The sequence below is a fragment of the Rhodnius prolixus genome, unplaced genomic scaffold (genome assembly GCF_049639745.1).
Source record: "Rhodnius prolixus isolate KJV_2025 unplaced genomic scaffold, Rpr scaffold_2, whole genome shotgun sequence".
NCBI classification, from domain to species: domain Eukaryota; kingdom Metazoa; phylum Arthropoda; class Insecta; order Hemiptera; family Reduviidae; genus Rhodnius; species Rhodnius prolixus.
In genome coordinates, this window is record NW_027411592.1 from 28,308,062 (window position 1) to 28,322,504 (window position 14,443).

The 14,443-nt window shown below is 32.8% G+C and overlaps 1 protein-coding gene across 3 annotated transcripts in view; it reads left to right on the plus strand.

Moving 5' to 3' along the window:
• The window catches only part of LOC141449398 (lysine-specific demethylase 4C-like), a 32,416-nt gene that overhangs the window by 15,030 nt on the left and 2,943 nt on the right, over positions 1–14,443 (plus strand). For 2 of the 3 annotated variants that reach the window (XM_074118818.1, XM_074118819.1), the window contains 12 exons: positions 1,903–2,056; positions 2,132–2,280; positions 3,781–3,945; positions 5,322–5,518; positions 5,607–7,583; positions 8,696–8,853; positions 9,312–9,557; positions 11,562–11,720; positions 11,876–12,046; positions 12,198–12,353; positions 13,748–13,867; positions 13,946–14,040. In XM_074118818.1, the coding sequence (XP_073974919.1) occupies positions 1,903–2,056; positions 2,132–2,280; positions 3,781–3,945; positions 5,322–5,518; positions 5,607–7,583; positions 8,696–8,853; positions 9,312–9,557; positions 11,562–11,720; positions 11,876–12,046; positions 12,198–12,353; positions 13,748–13,867; positions 13,946–14,040 (3,747 nt within the window). The remainder of the gene's footprint in view (positions 1–1,902; positions 2,057–2,131; positions 2,281–3,780; positions 3,946–5,321; positions 5,519–5,606; positions 7,584–8,695; positions 8,854–9,311; positions 9,558–11,561; positions 11,721–11,875; positions 12,047–12,197; positions 12,354–13,747; positions 13,868–13,945; positions 14,041–14,443) is intronic. The other variant, XM_074118820.1, reaches the window with a different exon arrangement.

The window sequence follows — 14,443 nt, forward strand, 5'->3', positions numbered from 1 at the left end:
AGAATTATAAATTGTATACATTTGGAAGAATGAATCGATATTACGTCAGTGGAGTAAAGCCATCATTTATCCAATACATAAGAAATGCGATAACTTAAAATTATTACATTATAAGGACATTCTTTACTGCTATCTTTTGGTTCCAAATGCTCTGCAATATCCTCTTAAGAGATTGAGCTGTGCGATCGAAGAGGTAGAAACATTTATTCTGGTTTAAGAAAAGTGAGCTCGTTATGGATAAAATATTGTGACTCCTCATAAGATAATTGAAAAGGCCTTGAATTAAAGTGCAAACCATAATCTTTTCATTATTTTAATATTCATTATTAATCCATTTTGTTTGAACTTCGTTCAGTTGCGTTATTGTTTTTAGATAATTGTGCGAAATGACTTATAAGAACGTGTCACAATCATAGTGGATGTGGTCGTTAATATTTGTGTTTGTTTATTTCTACCTTATCGGAGGTGTTGATATTTTTTCCTTTCTTTTCTGTACATAACAGTGTCATTATGTTTTTGATAATGTCGGGATTGATGCCTAGGTTTGATAATATGATTTGGGTATATTGTCTATTTTGTTTGCATAAATGCGAATATGTACATAGCTGTAAATTCCGCTGTTGTCCTAAGATTGTTTGTTCTAGTTAGTGTACGTTTCAAAGTTTCGTTTTCAACCTTCGTGCATTCTCGGTCCTGGGCTACGCAGATGATATTTCTGCGGTTGTCAGGAGCACGAGACAATCGTTGCTGAGCTCATGCAGAGATCACTCAAAATCATAGAAAATTAGACTAAATGGGCAGTTATTAGTGTAAACCCTTCTAAGACTGCTACTCTGGTCCTTTTTTCTAGAAGGGATATAGAGAGCTACGAAAATCTTCTAATCTTTGACAAAACTCTGGATATATCGGGTGAGGTTAAGTATCTGGGTGTTGTTCTAGACTCCAGACTCACTTGGAAAGCACATCTAGATAAAGTTGCAATAAAGGCAAAATAGGCTCTTATGGGATATTACTAGAACCTGTGGGAAGGCATTGGGTTTTCGTCCCAAAATGACCCACTGGCTCTATACACAGTCATTCCAATTGTCACCTATGGTACGTAGTGTTTAGGAGGAAGACAGGAGGAAAGGACCTCTTACTTGTTGCTCGATTGCGCTATGAGGCCCTTGGATCTTTGAGACCAAAGGAGGTAGTTGCGCGAAAAGAACTAGTATGGAAAGTCCTCAGCTTTAATAGGTGAAATTTCCTCTACTAGTTCCAAAGAGGGAAGGCACAATAAGCCACTTTTGGCTGTGGTGCCGTGGGGCATAGGTCCCGCCCCGCTATTGTAATCTTTTTCGGATCTTAGGTAATTCAGGATTTCCAGTTCTAATTCGCCCTTTCTCTCTGTATGAAAAAGAACGCCAACTTCATGATTTCCATACATAATTAATTCAAAAAATACAGAATACATTAATAACGGCACTAGTTTCATTAGTTTTATTTTTATCTATTGTTACATAAATATTTGACTATTTATTAATATTCTCAGTTTTAAACAAACAAACCTTAAAACATCCCTCTCTCAGTCCAACAAGGTAGTGTGTGAGAAAATCGGTTGTTCTGGAAGTCGAAATCTCTACTCCAACGTGATGAATCATCTTGGGAACTCACAATTGAATAGATAGTAGCTGCAATATAGATAGTTGAGAGACTTCAACCAAGGAGGAGACTAGTATCAGACAGTAATTGTAGTAGAATTCCCCATTTACAGCTTATTGAATTGCGAACCGTGGAGAGAGAAGTTCAGAAATACTGCTTAACTTAACTTATACCTCTTAGGATTATTTGTCAGATAATTTTTTAAGTTGTATTTAAAGAATATTTTACAATAATTTTTTTAATGGCAAATTATTTCCTTAGGTATTGCATTCCGCCAGAACATGGTCGTCGATTGGAGAGATTGGCAACAGGATTTTTTCCTGGATATAGTAAGTCATGTCCGGCCTTTTTAAGGCATAAGATGACTATAATATCGCCACATGTTCTTAAACAGTATTCTATCCCATTCAATAAAGTAATTATTCATTTTAAAATTTTTATGAATTATATTTATTCGTTCTTGAAATGTAATGAAATTAAATAATTTTAGATAACACAAGAAGCTGGAGAAATCATGATTACTTTTCCATACGGGTATCATGCCGGATTCAATCATGGGTTTAATTGTGCAGAATCAACCAACTTTGCGACCACCAGATGGGTTGAATATGGAAAACGATCACTTCAATGTCTTTGCCGGTATTATGAACGTTATTTTTCTTAATGCACTAATAGTTTCTCTTACTTCTAGTAGGAGATATTGAGATAAGGGCAATTGTGTGATAAACACCGTATTGCGATTTCACCGTCAATCAAACGTTTTAATCTCTCCTGCGCAAAAAAGTGGAAGATGATTTGTAAAACATTATATTTCATATGCAAATTTCCACGAGATCAGATGGAACTTAGCGATCAACATCCACAATACTGGGTGTTCCACCGCTTCACTGAATGGTTTTTTAATTTTTTTGTGACTCTAATGACTTTTTTTAAACTAATTAAACGATTGCTTGCAGTATGAGTAACCTTTAACTTTAGTGTACAAAATAATTTCGGTATTCCATTAAGGGCGCTTTTGGTGAGGAGTTGATTATCTTGGACAGATATCTTGGATGGAGGAGCCAAACTTTGCTCTGTAAAGATTATGTGCAACACCCGATGTTGTATAATATGTGAAACTATCTCTTATATGATTTAACATGAAAAAAATGATTTTTCTAAAATACGGTGGTAAAAAAAACGGCCTTTTTGAAAGTGCTTTCTAGTTTTTTACGATTTTCACTTTGTATACTAAGGACTCTTGTAAGGACTTATCAGTTATTTTTACTTGAAAAAGTTTTCGTAAATTAAAAACGAGTACATTGCTAAAATACTTAGTATTTTGTAAGTCCGAATATAGTATGTCCCTAACAGTTAAAAAATTTGATTAGGAAAAAGTCGTAAAAGGTTTTCATACCTTTTGTCTGCTACTTTTTAGTGTCACTATTTGTACAAAAAAAAAAAAAACTTTACGATATAGCTCTTAGCTCTTGATTTCTTTATAAAACATAGTTTGAAAAGAAAAATATTTATGTAGCAGAAGTATAATTTTCCACCCAATTTGTCCATAGAAGCCTAGTGGAATACCCGATGTAGCTGTTAATATAGATAAATATACAAACACAGAGTTTCTTTTAGTGAAAGCCAGAAGTCCTATTTTCTGCAATAATTTATTTATTCAATTCCAATATGTCTAAAACAGAGTAATATGTTTTTATATACGTGATGTGTAAGCCACCTAAAATGTTTGTTCAATCATACTGACTCAAGACTTCTGAAGGTAGGCAAAAGTTCGAACCGTTCTTGACTGGAAAAAAAAAGAAAAAAAAGTCCATCCAACCAAATTATTTACGCTCACAACTTTGCCATCTGGATAGTGGGTGTATGCGTGTCAGTAAATTTGTTTGCCTGTATAAATTGGAATAATTGGGAAACCAATTAATTTAGCACATCTAATTCTATCAACAATGGAAAAATGGAAAAAAATGTCGTAAATTGATGGAAGTATTAATTATAAGCGTAGTGATATTCTGATATCAAACCGATCTCTAAATCAGTGGCTAGTTGTTTCTTTGCAAGAATTTTATAATCATAACGCAATGTTACTTAATGAGTAATAATAATATAAACATAACAATAATTTAAACATTTGCATTTCAGGCCAGATAATGTGAAAATTTCTATGGATACATTTGTAAAAAGATTTCAACCAGAGCGATATGAGCTCTGGTTAAATGGTAAGGACTTTGGCCCTCATCCAGAAGATCCAACTAAAATCTCTTTGGCACCTCCACCATCTTCTAGCGATATATTATGTAACAAGAAGTAAGTATCTTATTTACAGATTTTCCTTTATTATTATTTATTTTTTTGTGCGGTGCTACACTTATTTGAGAGAGGCACTTTTACATTAGTACGCTCGGCATTGGGTCCGATAATAATAATTTCTTTTAGTCTTTGAAGTTTTGAATGTTACAGAGACAGGAGAGCGAAGAGAACAAATTATTTAGTAAACTTTTATTTGAAAAGTTGTTACCGGTAAATTTGATTAAGGGTACGGTGAGAGTGGGTAGGTAGATTTTTTTTCTAAAATACTGTTTTTGGGAAGCGTATGATTTTATCTTTTGTGTATTTTAAAGAGGATTAAATATGTTGCTAAAATCGCAATGTGTCGGTAGCCATTATATATGGCTGGATGCTACATCCAAGCAAGAATTTAAATATCTTAGGTAATGGCTGTCATCTGCAGGAACAAGTGATTCAGACATTGAACACAAAGTAAGTAACGGTAAGAAGATTATAAATGCAATAAACGTGACCCCACTTTCGACTTGGAGCAAGGAAATAGGAATGAAGACAAAAAATAAGATTTACCACTAATTCTCGTGAAAAGTGAGGCCACCACATACGTAGCAGAAAACTGGCGTTGTCCAGAAGAGCTAGTAGCTTGTTGGCTCTGGAAATGGACTTTTGGAGAAGTTGTGGTATATCCAGGCTCCAATGAATTCTCAACTCTGAAATTAGGAAGAAAACCAAAGTCGAGAAGCCTACTCTCTGTACAATAGAGACAAAAGGACAGAAGTGGTATGGCCACCTAATGCGGATGGGTGAAGATCGCTGCCCCAAGAAAATCCACAGCTCTACTCCACAGGAATGAAGAAAATGGGGTAGATCTAAGATGCGATGGCAGCGAGAGGATTAAGAGTGGGGGATTGGGAGGATAGAGAGCAATGGCTATTGGGTATAAGAGATATGACCATATAGGTTGTAAAGTACCCGTTTGGGGGGGGGGGAATCAAAATTTTACTTTCGAGGTCGATTGTAAGAAATTAACTGGTAGCTGTATGAATTTTGGAATTATGATTTTTTTTTTTTTGCAAATAAATGAGAATATTAGCATGAGAAGGTACATAGAAGTATGATTGAATGATTTTACTGTTAACTCAGCTCGAGTGCAAGTACCGTATTAATGAGAGTTTAAAGATGTAGGGCTTTTTGATGACAGGAATAACGATTATACATTCTTAGGAGATTTAATTGAAATGAAAAAAATTATAAATCACACATTTTTTCTAATCTTGCTCGTAGGATGAAAGCCAATGCACTTTAGTTTCATGAAACTGTGTTTATCACAAAGATAAAATTTGTTTCCTTCAATGATTGTTAATGATATCTATATAATTTTTTTTTTTTTGTTTCAGCAACTTGGACGGAAAGATGCAGTTGATAATGGAAGGTAATAAAAGAGTTCCTGCTTTAAAAAAAGAGGAGACTGAACAATCAGAAATTCCAAATGAAGTGAAACGGGTCATAGAAGAGCTTGAATTAGAAGATGATTCACCAGATGAAGAACAAATTCAAGTATTGGAGGATATATGGCTGAAAGCTGGTGAAATAAGTAAGTCATAAAATTACATCCTTGATATAAATATTGATTTGTTGTATTTTTTTCAAAATATTATCTTTTAATTTTGTCCTATTTTTAGAACTGGAAGAAGCTAGTATGGTGGATGCTGGATATGAACTTTCAACAAAACGTAAAAAAAAGAAAAGCGATCATGCCAAGTCTGCAAGGAAGCAAAAAAAACGAGTAAAACTTAAGGATAAAATGGAAGTTAAAAAGTTACACTCCGAATTACAAAAATGTATGGAAGAGTGTGTGTCTGTGGAAATAGCTGACCAGGATAGTGTTGCGACGGGGGTTGAGATAAAGACAGAACTTGAAGAAACGGAGCATGATTATTCGTTGCATGATTATTCGGCGCATGAAAGCGACCCATTTAACGGTAGTGTCAGCGCCAAACAAGTTGGAAGTGAAATAAAAATTGAACCGTCAAGCTTTGAAGCTCTCACTGACATTAAGAATCACAGCCCTAATAAGCACAGTAAAATGTCCAAACAAGAGCACTCTAAATTTAGAAGAAAAAAGGAGAAATGTAAAGGAGATAGTGTTAAGAAGGAGAGGAAACATGTTTACGATTCAACAAAACAAATCATTAGGGAATCTAAGTTGACTAATATTGTAAATTTTTCACAGAATTTGGAATATAATAAAAAACGTGATAGTACCATCAAATTGTCAACTTTTGAAGCAACTCCAAGTACCAGTTTTGAGCCGTTTATGAAAGTTAAAGTAGAAAATGAAGATTTGAAGTTTGGATATACTGTGAAAAATGAAAGCCCTGTAGATTGTTCTCTCCTAAAAACTAACTTGTCTCAAATAAAAACATCCAAAGAAGATCAATTTAATGAACTGGCAAAGATTCGCAATTTTATTGATGAAGGTTTTAAAGGACGTCAGAATGTTACGGTAACTCAGTTTCCAATGAAAGAAGAAAGAGATGAATCTTTGCAAACAAATGCAAGTGTACCTCAGAAAATTATTATTCGAAATTTAGCTCCACCTAATGTAGCGAATCTCAAACAACAACAACAACAACAACAACAACAGCAGCAGCAGCAACGGCAACCTCAGAAGTCTGCCAGAAATGTTCAACTGACTAACCGAATTCCTATTAGTATTAAAAGTGATACTATTGAGGGCGGTTGTAAAACAATTTTCCTTAAAGTACCCTCTTCAAGTTCTGGAAGGGTACTAGTAAAACAAGTTCAACCATCTTCCTGGAACAAACGCAAACTTCTTGTGTCTGCAAATAAAGGTCAAAATAGCAATAAAAAATTAGGAAATATTACAAAAGAGCCAATAAACAGTGGCATGCAATCCTTATTAAATCAAATTTCAGTGCAATCCAGAACGCCAATTTCATCTCGTTCATTTGTAGGCTCTATTACTGTGCCAAAAACTAGTCATTTGTCTAATATTTCAATTTTAAAGATTCCTAAGAAAAGTCCCCAGACACAACCGTGTAGTAGTAGTTCGACCTCACTATTAACATTATCATCTAATTCTTCGACAGCTATACCTTCAACAAATTCAACTTACGCAATTAGCACAGCTACTTCTGCAACTATAGAAACAATAAATATTTCTGCAGCGCCTGTTACAGCATTAAGTTCAAAAATTTCTAATATTTCCACACCTTCTACAACTTTAACTCGCCTTAACACGGTTTCAGCCTCATTACCTAGCATGTTATCACCGAGTACAAATTTATCTCCCTTAACGTTAATCTCACCTTCTTCATCAAAAACTGTAGCTTCGCAGTCAACTTCAATCCTTCCAACAAGTCCCCAAGAAATGTCCCCTTCGAGGTCGGCAACTTCATTAGGAAGCTCTAATATTCAATTAAATCAACCTGATGAAAATCAAACAACAATCAATGAAATTTTACCAAAGATTACAATCTCAAAAAATATATTTTCTACTCCAAGAACTTCATCGCCTACGTTAGTCACTTCCATTCAAGAACTTGAAGAAGCAATCGAAGGTTCTGGAGAATTAAAAAATGCAGAATATTCTCTTCACTCAAACATTGCAGAGGAAAAGGATTCTAGTTCAGAACGTAAGGAATTCACTGTTTTTTTGGGGCAGGTTATGGTATAGTGATTATGAAGCGTAACTTTGTGAGGGAAGATCCCCAGTTTTAATCGCAACTATATTTTAAGTACAGAAAAAAACGTTAAAGTAAACTAACGTCCTCTTTCACGAAACTTAATTGGGCGTTAAGACCGGTTTGATAAAATGTACGATTACTTAACTTTTCATGTTACTTACTTTACTGACTTTCTTGAACTTTTCATGTTCCTATGACCTTCTGATTGATACGTCATGAATTTTAGAGAATAAAACTTTTATTCTTTATTATTATTATTATTATTGTTATTATTACTATTATTATTATTAATGGTCATGTTAATGTTAATATTGTTGTGGGACCGTATCCAAATCTAAAATCTCTTATTTCCCAACCTCCTGATTCTGACGCGAATCTTATAACGCGTCACTGAACCCTATTCATAATCATTATATCTTTTTTGTTGAACCAATTTGATTTCTAAGTCTCAGATAAATCTTATATTTTATCGTGGGCCCCTTTGAATACTTTTGACTTTCTTCTCTGCATCTCAGATCTCAGGATACCACATCACTGCGTAAAAGAACCTTGAACATAAAAAAAAAAAATTAAGCTTATTCTGAATGTGCTTGGAGAAACGACGTGATTTGTTTTTAAAAAAGGTATTTTCGAAAAATTTGCTCATCCACCGTCAATATCATCAAAGCTCATCAATGTTTTTAAAGCATTGCTAAAATTATAAGCTTGAAGTCTAAGTCCGATTTTTCAGAATAATTTTATTATATTTTGGAATTTGCCGCAGAATGACGTGACCTCTTTTATTTACATTTGTCTTAACTAATTGATGTAAACCATTCATCATTATTTGAGATGGTTTAGATGAAAAGTATTTGGGAATTTGAAATTTCGGTTAAGTTTCAAAAGGCAGGAATGTTTTGTTTCAAAGGAGGAGTATGTTTTTGGTTCAATTTGTACGTACAGTATAAATTAGAATTGTAATAATTGCAGAGAGAGAAAATTGAATGAGAATTTTTATGAGATTTTCTTAGATAAGAAAACCATTATATTGCTTTTTTAAGCTTAAAATAATTTGTTTTCAGGAGTAACAACATTTTACGTTGAAGAAGACAAAGTCACAAAACTTAGTCAAAGTTTACAAAATCCATTTGTAGAGCAAGCTTACAATAGATATTGGAGTCAAAGGGAACCTCATTGTGCGCTCTGTGTCCTATTTTCTGAAAAAAGTGAATTCGATGAGGTGATTTTTGTTTTAAGTTATTATAATTGGTTAAAAACTAGATCTGCAGGGTGTGTGTGTGAGTGACTGCATGTGCATGCGCGCGTTTAACTAATATAAGAATAAAATTGAGGATTAAAATTTTTATAAAATAGAAAATAAGTACTTTTGGAATGCGTAGCAGGCAACCTGTAAATGATCAATATATTAAGGTACATTGAAACCAAAAGGAAATTTGCTTCCAGCTTTCTTTGACAAGAAGATACTAAGATTTATTATTATTTTTTATTTTTATTTTTTTTATTCGCTAAAGTTTAATTAAAAGTCATTAAAACATAGAGGTGCTTTCGATTATTTTATTTTGAAATTCATTGTGAATTCATTAAATAACTATGTTGAAACTTGTTCTACTATTCCAAAATAATCTTAAAACAGTTTTCTTTTTTATGTACATAATTCAGTAAACTTTTATTTTCAAGGTTGTGTGTGGAATGATGCCAAATTGGTACCAATCTGTAAAGGAGATAGTGTTACCCAACAGAAGCAAAGTAATTGCTGCTGGAACATTATTTCCAGAAGACAAACCTATTCCTCACACTTCGCAGTTATTAGTTTGCTCGTCATGCAAGTTGTGTGTTCATGCTGTTTGTTATGCTGTATCACCATCATATGGTAAAGTTTGGGCATGTGACAAATGCGACAGTCTTGAATCAGCATTGTACAAGGTATCGTTAATTTATTATAATTATTTTATTTATTTTTATTTAAAGCGCGTTAACATCTAAATTTGGTCGTTGGTGCTCGGAGCTGATTATAATTTTCATCAATTATTGTCATATTATTTTCAATTCGCATTATAAACGATCATTAGGAAATTTTTTAAATTATTTTTTGGGAAACTTTTCTTTCTTAGATATACGAGTATTTACAAGAATACTATCGGGCTGCTTCTGGTTTCACAAATTCTACTTCTGAACATCTACAACTACCTAGTGCAGTGGTCGGCAAACTGCTATTCGTGAGCCACATGCATACCTCTTGGGCCTCATGAGTGTAGCTCTTTCTTCACAAAATATCTTACAATTTAATTTTATCATTACGTAATATCGTTATTAATAAGTTTTATTCAACGTACCTATAGTTTCACTAAGATTAAAAACTTTTAAGTAAAGTTAATTTTAGGGATCGTCATTTATTTTTATGCAATGCCACAACCACAAGACATCTATTGAAAGATCAATTCCTATTCTAAAGTAAGGTGAAAAGTGCTCGGTCTGGTTAGTTTTTAAGATCAAAAACCTTTCTTTTATTTACTTCTAAGTGTGTCCTTCCTTGAAGTGCGATTCTGAAATATTAGCAAAATACCAATCTATTGATCCATCTATATCCTCTTCTTTTGACCCTAAACGTTCCTAGTCAAACATTTCTTTGGGATCGTTCACAAATTTAAATTTGATTTTCTAAGTCTAAGTGGATTCATAAGAGGAATTCTCTATTCAATTTTGGAGAAAATATAACAAAAAATGGGAAAAAAGCATTCAATGCAGTGAGTGGTACGTGCAGGTATTTTAGTCTTCATCGTTAAGCTGAGATCGGGTACACTAGTAGTACTTAAATTTAGTAACTTAGATTGAGCTTCCTGCGATTTTTTGTTGTCTTCCAGGGCTCAAAACGTGTATTCTGTCGAAACTCAAATCAGAAAGTTTGACACGATTGCGCAATACTTCCTCTTCCCACTAGGAAGTAAAAAATTTGTTTTGAAACTGCACTGTATGCCTTGCATTCATCCCCTTAATGAACATGTTTTTGAGGATGGTTTTTTAATTTTTTTTTAGCGCATAAACAATATTAAAGATATTGATGCATTTCAAAATATGCCAAAAAAAAGAAGTTTTTATTAAAGAGGAGCTACAAAAACATGCGTGCTATGACGGATAAAATCAGGTCATTTATTACATGTTTGACAAAAGGTTCAATCTTGCCATTACAATAGAATAAATTAAATGAAAATAGCTAAAAACTGAAAAATCTTTAAAATCATTAAAGCAGTTGAGTTTATAGATTTTAAAACAATATCAAGGGTCCCATGGTAGTACCTAATATAAATTGGTACTAATTTGGACATTCTGCTATTTTTGTGAATTATAGACTCCACAAAAAAACAAACAAAAAAAAAATTATTCAGGCAGGGAAATTTTTCTTCTTTACACTGCAGTAGGAACTATGTTTGGGACCTCGTCTACAGTCTCATCTGTAGTCTCATCAAACCTAACATCCTAGATAACTCCTTCATTGGTGATTAAAAAATTGTAATTTTTGGTGTTGGTAGGTCTTGTAGCCTACAATTATAAGATCGTGCTCCACAGAAGTGGCTCGTGTGATTACCTTTCCATTTATTTACTTCGTAATTAGTTACTTCATGCTAAGTTGTGGCTGCGGACTGGTAAGTTGGTGATGCGCAGTTTAAGTCCCGATAAGCTGCTTTTTATTAGTTAAAAATAAATAAAGTAAGAGTAAAGTATGTGCTTTTATGGCCAAAAAATCTTATTTAAACTTTATCTTAAAATTTTATCCCAATCTGAACATTAGGTTAAAACTTTACTTTCTACAGAATTCTAATGAGGAATCGATAAAAAAAATGTTTGAATATATCTTCATTTGGGATCACTTTTTATTTTTTTATCATTTATTTTCTGAACTAGTACTTCAAAATTGAATGTTTGCATTAGAGTTGCAATCTGTGCGGGCTGGGTGGTGGTGCCATGAAAAAGAGTGTTGATGCAGGATGGGTACACATACAATGTGCAACATTCTTACCTACATCTTTGCTGAAAATCAACAGGATTCAAGACCTTCCTATGTCATATCTATTACAAATTAAAAAAACCGTTAGTACTTAATTTCCTCTTATGTATTAATTTTTTTTTATTTCTTATTTTCTAAACATGAATTTATATAAATTTTCTTGTATATTTACAAATTTTTTGTAATGTGTGAAAAACTTCATTTATACAAAACGATTGGTCTGTAATTAATGTTGTAGTGTTTTGTGTGTGGACGAGACAAGGGGACTGTGCCATGTTGTGATACTTCTTGTGGTCTATGGTATCATATAACTTGTGGACAGATTACCGGGGTAAGGCTGTGTTGTAATCCTTGGTCAGGATCAAGATTCCTTGTAACCTGCCTTAAACATCCACATACTCATGATAAGGTACTTCTTTTCTTTTATTATACTTTTTTATATAAACTAGTGTACATATATTAATATACATACGTATATCACTTCCAATGAGTTTTACATATATATTTAAATACTTCTTTTCATTTTATAATAGAAATGTCGTAAATTTCTCTATTTAAAGATGTGTGGCATACAAGTTGGAATAGAAGTGTGGGCTAAACATTCTTTTGCGGACAGGTATTATAAAGGTACAATACAGGATGTTTATCAAGAACAGTTTTATATTCTTGGGTTTGCAGATGAGTCGTTCGTTGATGTTTCCTACAGTCAGATTTTAGTAAGTTATTTGATAATAATTTCTAATTTATTTAATTTTTGTCTGTTATTCTTACATTTAACGGCGGATCCGCAAACAAATTTGATACTTTAGAATTAATGAGAAATACCTGGAAAAATCAAAGTGTAATGAAGGAACTACCATGCATTTGATGCAAATAGTTCTAAAATATTCTTGAAGACTTGAAGAAAAGAATGATTTCTCTATTAGGAATGGAGTGAAACGCTTTTCCGTTCCAAAGAATAAACCTTGAAAGACCTTTGCACATTGTTACCAATGCGGTAACAGTAAGCAGTCTATGCCTGCTTCGAAGAGAGGGGAAAACGCCTCTCCAACAATATCCAACAAGTCAAGACAACCAAGATAAATATTTTTAGTCATTATTTGCAATGAAGCTGTGCTTCAGTAACGTATGAGAAGAAATAAAAAAATTGAATAACGAAAGAAGAAAACTCAAATTGTTAAGCCGTTTTTGATACTGTTGCTGCTTCTTACATTAAACTTTTGGCCGAAATCCTACGCAACTTCACTGAATCGATTGTTTAATCTTAAGTGATTTTTTTTAGACTTCAAATGCTACAGACACGCATTTATGCTGTTATTTATGTTGTCCACCTAATCATACCTTAAACTCGACCAGTTTCTAACCTGTTCTTCATTCTTCAAGTTCTTAATAATATGCGGGTGTGATTAATATGAGAAGATCCTCCCGCAAAACCTTAACTTTACTTATCCCAAATCTATCTAACCCAATTTCCTTCTTGCAACCTACTTAGCCCTATTTTCTAAATAAAGTTTCTGACCTCTTAGATTTCTCAAATCGGTGTAATATTTTTTGTTCTTTGATTCTTCTGATTTAGATATACCTAAACATTTTTATCAAGTAATATATTAAAATATTAAATAAATATTACAAAATTATTTATTTTCAAATATTTATTGTTTCTAATTCTGGAAAATTATCTGTTCCTTTTAGAAGATCAAATCGGGTTTTTGTAGCCTCATCTGAATACTTACCACCTTCTATGTTTTCTTTACGTTATTTTCAACAAGGGCAAACTTTAATGAATGGTAGCCATACGATTGCGTTAAGGTGTATTCTAACCAGTACAGTCAAAATTAGATTGATTTTAAATATCACTTGAAGCCTTCTGCTATTACTTCATTTTTCAAATGCCAATCGGTCAAAAATATACTGCTCCGAAGGATGTTCAGTCATGAAACAGCATAAAAATAAAAGATATTCACTCATGAACTTCCATCGGTTGGCCAATTTAATTTAACATCCCTTTATTGAAAGACCCAATCTTTGTCCACATTAGTATTGTCATAAAGTAACGTTTAAACTGGTTATTATGGATTTTGATAAACTAAATGATACAATATATTTTCAGAAAGTTGACAAACCAGGGCCTGATGATTTACCACAAAGAGGTTCTCGTATTACTTGCGTTCTTAAAGGAATTAAACAAACAGCTTTTTACCTTGGAGTGAAATATAAAACAATGTATAGTGTAAGTTTTATTGTAAATCTTCGTCTTTTTTTTTTATTTTTTCAATCGGTTAGATATTAAGAATTCTACTTTGTACAGATCAATTTTTACAACGTTCCTCCAATGTCTGTCACTCGAGAGGATATATTGTGTATGGAAGAGAAACAGATTATAGAAGAAGAAATGAAGTCACGGTAAGCAAAACTGTTAAAATATTATACATCGGTAGTCTTCTTGAATACAAGTAAGTTTTGTCTTTGATTGCATTGTCATCGTAACAGATAGTGATGCTGGTAGGCAAGAAATTAGAAACTTTTTAGCTATTACACCTACTTATTCTGATTCTCGCGAAGGTTTATATTTTTCAGAACTGAGGATGTAAGTAAATGTATAATCTGTGGATGTAAATTATTAGAATAATGAAGAATGTAAGAGAAGTAAGACTTGTTCGCGCAAAATGACGAAGAAATTAGAACCTTAGTACGATACGATTAATAATGTAAATGAAAGATCTTGGAAATTATTTAGTCAATCTTCATGCAGGTAGAAAGCAAAACCTCACAAATAAAAGCTCAAATATATTAAAGAGTGAAAATG